The 7774-nt window shown below is 34.0% G+C and overlaps 1 protein-coding gene across 2 annotated transcripts; it reads right to left on the bottom strand.

The window, feature by feature from the left end:
- Positions 1 to 2459: 2459 nt before the first annotated feature.
- On the bottom strand, positions 2460 to 4437 carry LOC111384544. 2 transcript variants are annotated; one of them, XM_023008831.1, is made up of 2 exons: positions 3937 to 4437; positions 2460 to 2804 (listed from the first exon to the last, which is right to left on the bottom strand). In XM_023008831.1, the coding sequence occupies exons 1-2, from the start codon at positions 4190 to 4192 to the stop codon at positions 2596 to 2598; spliced, it is 465 nt and encodes a 154-aa protein (XP_022864599.1). In that variant the 5' UTR covers positions 4193 to 4437; the 3' UTR covers positions 2460 to 2595. The 2 variants fall into 2 exon arrangements, with proteins under 2 accessions (XP_022864599.1, XP_022864600.1); XM_023008832.1 differs by lacking the exon at positions 2460 to 2804 and adding an exon at positions 2916 to 3636.
- Positions 4438 to 7774: the final 3337 nt, after the last annotated feature.

The following is a 7774-nucleotide window of genomic DNA, read 5'->3' as shown; positions in this document are numbered from 1 at the left end:
GATAGCTATTCCACATGATCCTCCCTATGTGCAATCAACACATGGTTAGATGCACACGGTCGGAACCAGCTGGGGTGGTGGCAACCGCATACACTCTGACGATCAAATTATTATTCGGTGATCGGAACCGTGTCCGGATTGTGCAAGTGAGTGTGGAGGAGATTATATATATTTTCTTGTTATGGAAAGCTCAGTTGCAAGAGTTTCATTACATTTGCCTCTTGTCAAACCTTGGGTATTTATAGGTGAGGAGAACCATTGGATGTGGGACATGTGTATGCATCTGACGGCGTGAGGCGTCTGCTCATAGGCGTCAATCAGCCGCATCTATAGAGTGGGCGGGTAATAACTTCTTCTGAGTTGAGTTGACATAAAGTTAATACGTTACATCAACTAGACCCATGGAGACGTCAAATCAATTGGGCCTTGGGGGTAGAGAGGATCTTGACACAGATTCTCTTTCTGAAAGTGGCGGGGCTGAAGGAGAACCTCGGAGTGCATTGCGCTTCGACGTCAATGACACTTCGGTCGGTTCAGCAGAGTTGTTTTGTGTCTCGCAGTGCGTTAGCAACACGTGGACATTGATGGTGGAGTCACTTCGGAAACACTTCAGGTTGGTGGTGGATTCCTTGTACTACCACTTTCGAAGTGGTTCAGATATTCCGAAGCATCTTTCCGAAGTGGTTCAGATAGGGGAGTAACATGAAGATTATATGAACGTGTTCAAGGAGATTATCGCTGATTTGAAGACTTTAGAGGTAAAATATGATGATGAAAATTTGACCTTAATTCTTTTGTGTTCACTTCCACTTCGTTTATTACGTTTAGAGACAGGATCTTGTATAGTCGTGATACTTTCGCCAATGAAAATGTATATGATACATTATTTTCAAAAGAGAAGATAAAGCATATGGTTGGATCTGAGGTTAGAGATGGAGAAAGCCTTATTGTTCATGGTGATCGAAGAAGGGGGTAAGTCGAGGTCAAATTTTAGCAATCAAATTTATTATTATTGCAAGAAGAAATGACACATTAAGAGGGATTGCAACAAATTGCATAACAATGGTAATTTGACTGCAAATCATGGGAGCAATCAATTACTTTAGAGGAGACTAACATAGCCAAGAACTATTTGCGTGATGAATATATTTTGACGATTTCTGACATAGAATTCAAACCTAACGGGGAGTGAATTTTGGATATAGCTTGTGCTTCCCATATGTATCCAAATCAGGATTTATTTGAAACTTATGAAACAGTGACATGAGATGTCGTTGTCATAGGTAACAACGAACCTTTTTGGGTAGCTGGCATTGGTAGAATTAGATTGAAGCTAGTGGATGGAATATGTAGCACGCTTGATTACATTCGACATATTCCAGACTTGAAGAAGAATATCATTTCATTGACTACTCTTGATTCAAAAGGATACAATTTCTTTGGAGGAGGTGGAGTCTTGAGGGTTGGAAAGAGTGCTAGTGTTGTACTGGAGGGACAGAAGAGGTTACAATTATACATTTTGTAAGGTCAAACAGAATTTTGTGAAGAAATGTAAGCACAAATTTAGTACCATGGTGGAGATTTAGTTTGGTACCGTACCTTTGGGTTTTGGTTCGGGATCTATATTGAAGAATACCATTCAGTCGAGTTTGGAAAATATGGTAACTTCGCTTTGCCATCATTACCTGCGATTCCATCATATTCAACTATTAGGAATAGACCCATTAAAGATAGGTACGTGGACATTGATTCTGTTGTACATGTTTTTTAGCATTTTTGAAGTGTTGAGACTAACCAGGGGCCTTCTATGAAAGGATTGGGAGTTGATTCTGTTACAAAGTGTGCTTCGACATTATTTTATAATTTCTAATTATTTGTGAATCTTGGGGAACTCGATGTTTAGGTGCATGTATTCATGTTAGATATTGTAGAAGAGAATGAATATTTTTGTGTTGGAGAAAGTTTGGTTCTTCTTGAATAGTTTGAATTTTTTGTTGCAATCGGAATTTTTTTAGGCGGAGAAATTTTGAAACTTCATTTGTTGCTTTAAAATTTGTGTTAAGATGAAGATTGTTGGATTTTTTTTACCCAAATTAGATTGAATTTTTGGGAAAATATTTTTTCCTTTATTCCACATGATTTTTTTATCTTGTTTACATCTTTGTGGTATTTCTAGGGTTTGGCACGCAAACCTATAAATACTAAACTCTTTTTACAAATTTGTATTAATAAAATATAGAATAATTATGTCAACATGGTTATTATATTTATTTTCTCTATATCAGTTAATTGAATAAAATACTCCGTTCTTTGTCAATTAATTATTTGCTTTTTATCTTTTTGTTTGTTTGCGATTATATACTTCATATTTTGTCATATATAATATATTGATCCATTTTATTTCCCTACAAAAACATCAGCCTTGTAACTAGGATACTAGAATATTGCATTTTCTTTGTCAACTGTCTTTATAGAGAAGTTCTGTCACTGGATTAAAGATCATTAAATCATGTTTGGCAGATAATAAAAACTATCAATAGCCGTGGGCAACCTCATTGGTCCTGACCTACTTAAGTCTAAACAAACTATTTGTAATTACAAAAGTTTGGCTACCATTGCTTTCTCACACGGAACAGGCCAGACCAGACCTGACCAGATTCCAATTGAAGTCCAACGAGAGAATTTTGCATTTTTTTCCATCAATTTGGGGTCGATTGCATGAACCTTATTTTTCCATTCTGCTTGGTTCATATCGATCCTACTCCACAAACTTTGTTTCTCAAGAAGGTAAAAATGCTGGATACCTAAATATATATAAAGCACAAGAAATATAGAAGCTGGTTTTTGAATACAGAAAGTTAGTGAAGTAACCTTATTAGAGAACTTACTTTAATGGAAAGGCAAAAACTGTCAAAGAAACAGAAACAAAGAAACTTCACTTCCAGCGATAATATATTTTCTAGTTGAGTGATATGAGAAAAAATACCGAACACCAAACGCTAGTGTTTTATATTAGAAGTTAACACATATACGTTGTAACTTAATCAATATAAAACCAGACTAGAAGAGAATAAAATTCGAATCAAGATTTCTCGTCCATGAAAGGATTCTGAAATCTTAAAAAATATAACGGATTCAGCAATCCAGTTCGATCACATAAAAAAAATGACCGAAATCCAGCATACAATGCACTCGGCAGATACATTTCATAACTATATGCGAATTCTGAAGGTGCTGTCCACGAACATAAATATTTTCCTTCCAAGTATCCAAAACCAACTCAATTTGATCTTCCTTTCAGGTTTTACTGATCCAGCATTCGACTTCTGGCAACATTGGCCTAGAGGCAAAAGAGGTCGACTCTTGTGTGAAGATTTTCCACACCTTCTGGCGCCTCTCAACATGATTCCAGGAGATAAGACACGAATCCCAGGCATACAAATTTCAACAATTCTTTAAAATAATTTTAGAAGAAATCAAAGCTCAACCTAGTAAAGCTTGACAATTTGTACAGAATATCACACGCTTATTTTGTAATATTTGAAGAGTATATGCTAAAATTTGGTACCCAAAATCTTCTCTTAGACCAAGTCAGGAGTAGATGGTCAATCAATCTCTGTACCAAATATCTTATAACTAACAAGAGTAGACCAGAGGAATTTTCATCAGTGCATATCTATATTGAATAATTCTCATAATACATTTTGCTGAAATCTCTCTATAATTGAATGAAAAGAATTTTCAAAAATCAATTTCATACGAAAAAATTGAGTTTCCAATTTGATTGTTCTGTTTCCTGAAAATGGTTTTACACTTAGCCATCCCTATCCAGATGGGGATTGCAATCTTTAGAATAAAAATCATTCTTCTCAATCAAAGCCCTCAACGTATCATAATCAAACTCAGCACAATTACAATCACTTGTAGGTGACTCACCCGAGGAATCCATAGCCCGCGGTTGCTTGAAGCACAAGACACCCCCACCTCCACTTTTCGCCCAACACCCAGAATTTACAGAACTGCCCTTATGCTTCCTCCTCTGTTGCAGCAGCTTCTTGCCTTTCCCGAACCCAAAAATGGAAACTTTTTTGCCCTTTTTGCCGCAGGAATGGCACTTTCTTTCTTTTTGATCAATCTTTTCCGTCGGGCCGCCTCCGCCACCTCCATCTCTTGGTGGCTCTCGGTCTGACATCCAAATATGTCTTATGTATTAATAAATCCCAAGAACAGCGGGGTATAACAACTTGCATTAGTATCAGGACCTCTCGGTGGGGGTATATGATTCAATATTTATGCTTATTCTTTGAAACTGCTAAGGTGGTGTAATATTGACAAAAGAGGAGTTCGTAGAAAATAAGGAACAGAAATTTAGAATTCGTATTTCCAATTGAGTTGCAGAGAGAAAAGGAGAGAGGGTGTGGTTATTGTCATGTTTAACGCCAGAGTTGTCGGGTTCAGATGGGAATCTGCAACGTGTCACGTTAATGAAGCCATTTCACCCTTTTTTTTACCCAAAAAAAATAATAATATATATATATATATATATATTTATTTATTCTCCTAAGCACCAATGCTTAGGTGACATGGTACAATATATGATGTAATTAGTTTTAAAACTAATTATTATCTTTCTCTACCTATTGGAGTGTGTCACGTTACTTGGTGTTTAGCATAAGTTAAACATCGATGATTAGGAAATCATAACTGTATATATATATATACACACACATGTTCGTTTCATTATGTACTTGTTTGGTAGGGATTTTGATAATTGATTTTTTGACCATTAGCGATAAACTGGGTCCTATTTGTGAGAGAAAAATTCAAAAATGACGACTATAATAATAAAATAACGGTCAAAAAATTGATTTTAATTGACTTTTCAACTGTACCAAACAAGTTCTATAATTTATTTTATCAGATGTGTAGATAATATGAGTAGTATTTATGAATATGTGGTTAAATTAATATTTGATTTTGACTAAATTTTATAGACTATTTATAAATTTGTATCCAAACGTAGGCTTAATCTTTAGTGAATATCCAACTTACGGTAAATGACAACTATGTACTCAATTTGTTTACATTTGTTGCAAAGTGCTCGGTAGTGATCGAAACTTACTAAAGGGGCGTAAAAATTACAGAGCTTGCTCATGACTCAGCTTTTCAAAAACAAATTAGTAAACACTTGGCCTATATTTTGTTTAGATAAAATCAGAATTTTAGTAGATTTTAATGATAATATGTAGCTGGAAATTTTGATTAGAAAATGGAGACCAATGGGCTTAATTTTAACGGAATAAAACGAAAATATAACATGGCACGTAATAAAATTAGAATAGGAAAAAACAAAATTTTGACACGTTTTGATGCAAGTATAGAATATAGATTAGGAAGGGGGAAAGAAAAGGTAAGGAAATTTGGTACCATGAGGTTTGCCATCCCTATCAACCTAATAATGGATAATGCTCTTGGTACATTGTGGTGTCTAACATGGTGTTCAAAATGGACATTCGGCATCTCGGTATTAGCCGAGGTGCCGGTGGGCCCCGTCGTGGCAGGCACCTCTGCCAATGTCGAGGTACCGAGTGTCCATTTTGAACACCATATTGGATATCACAATGTACCCCAAGCATGATTGCCTAATAATATGGTATTAGCAACACTTTAGGTTAAATTTCTCGTAACAAAAATGTACGAGATTTAAAAAATTAAGGTATCTTATACTGCCATATTACTTGTGATGGTAATACAATCTACCTAATGCCACCATTTTATAATTATGTGTTTTCTTGGATTGATTTCTTTCATTAAAGAATAAAGTATATTATCATAATATCGGCAAACCTTTCTTTTGTTTGAACAAGCAACAAGGATGGTGACTTTTCTAAACCCTCTATATCACTTGTTGTAAGGTAGATGAATTTGACTGAACAATTTTTATAATATATTTCTCATCGTTAATTCTATTTAATCATATTGAAAGATGTTGTTTGAAAGCATGAAATTAAATAGGCATGGAGTCATGAAATTATCCCACTGTGACGGAGTTACCAGTTTGAATACCAACGGGAAGTTTTGTCGGTCATTGAGATGATTTGGGAGTGAGTTATATTGGGGAGAACCGTCCAACCACGCCTTCATTCTCTCTTTTATTTATTTATTGGGTAATTGGAGCAAAACATCCTTACCTTTCGAGGTTATTGTGGAAAACGTCCATACCTTTCATTTTTTGGCATTTTTGCCCTTATTTACCACCTTTCTTGCGCTGAAGGTCCTTTTCACTGTTTTTTGACGATTTTGCCCTCTATTCAAATAAAAGAAAAAGAATAGAATAGAAAACAAAAGAATTAATTGCAACTAATACCCCAAAAATTCAAAAAATTACAAATTAGTAATAAATATAGGAGTTAATAGCCCAAATGATTACTAAACTTTGCCAAAGGTCCAAAAAGGTCATTGAACTTTTTTAAATACAAAAAAAAAAAAAAAACCAACAAAAACCAACAAAAAAAATTGAAGAAACGGGCCCCACCAACAAAAAAAAGGACCAAAAATAATAATAATAAAAATAAAATAAGGAATGTGAAAATGGAGGAAGGTGAAAAGTAAACCAAAAATTATTTTTTATTTTTTCAATCGTACATTTTTAATCAAAATTTATTGAAAATTTTATTTTTAGCAAAATTAATCTGTATTTTTTTTCTTTATTTTTAAAAATAAAATTTTCAATAAATTTTGATTAAAAATGTACGATTGAAAAAATAAAAAATAATTTTTGGTTTACTTTTCACCTTCCTTATTTTTTTTGTCCTTTTTTTTATTGGTGGGGCCCGTTTCTTCAATTTTTTTTGTTGATTTTTTTGGTTTTTTTTTTTTCTTTTTGTATTTAAAAAAGTTCAATGACCTTTTTGGACCTTTGGCAAAGTTTAGTAACCATTTGGGCTATTAACTCCTATATTTATTACTAATTTGTAATTTTTTAAAATTTTGGGGTATTAGTTGCAATTAATTCTTTTGTTTTCTATTCTATTCTTTTTCTTTTATTTGAATAGAGGACAAAATCGTCAAAAAACAGTGAAAAGGACCTTCAGCGCAAGAAAGGTGGTAAATAAGGGCAAAAATGCCAAAAAATAAAAGGAAGGGACGTTTTCCACAATAACCTCGAAAGGTAAGGATGTTTTGCGCCAATTACCCTTTATTTATTTATTTTGGGGGCTAATAGGTACGGGTGATTATTTGGGTTTAATTTTGGTTTAGGTCATTTTTAGTTGGCTCATTTTGAGAGTTTTCATTTTTTGAGAGGAAACTACACTTTATATCTATTTTTTGACTTTCAAATTTAACATACTTTAAGTTTATTATTTCACAAATCAGATTATAATTGAACTATTTAATAAATATATAATACATTACAAATCAGGTTATATTACAATTTCTATTTATTTCTCTCTACAAATTAGGCTACTCCATGTCTCCGCATCCATCGACGAGTAACTAGACCTACATTTAAACATTGCCAATGAGCCCATTTTGTGCCTTAAAAGAGAGCAAATTGTGTTTTTGTACATTGGATTGTTGGATGTTAGATTATGCATCACGGTCTTTATACGAATCAGGCTACTCTGATTCTTCGCCTCCGAAAATGACCATGCCAAATAATAACTGGGCATGCATCCATCATTGCCGTTGAGCCCATTTTGTTCCTTATATAGGAGCAAACTGTGTTTTGTGCACTTGATAGATGGATGTTACATCAGATGCTACAACCCCA

The sequence above is a fragment of the Olea europaea genome, unplaced genomic scaffold (assembly GCF_002742605.1).
Source record: "Olea europaea var. sylvestris unplaced genomic scaffold, O_europaea_v1 scaffold2938, whole genome shotgun sequence".
In the NCBI taxonomy this organism is placed as follows: Eukaryota; Viridiplantae; Streptophyta; class Magnoliopsida; order Lamiales; family Oleaceae; genus Olea; species Olea europaea.
The sequence above is the reverse complement of the archived record's forward strand: the minus strand, read 5'-3'. Positions and strand labels throughout refer to the sequence as shown.

What these genes read in the sequence shown, in the direction of transcription:
- LOC111384544 (XM_023008831.1), bottom strand. Translation starts at nt 4,192, where the DNA reads ATGTCAGACCGAGAGCCACCAAGAGATGGAGGTGGCGGAGGCGGCCCG. An exon ending in GCGGGCTATGGATTCCTCGG is followed by an intron (nt 2,805 to 3,936) that starts GTGAGTCACCTA and finishes ATATATATTTAG; the next exon opens with GTATCCAGCATTTTTACCTT.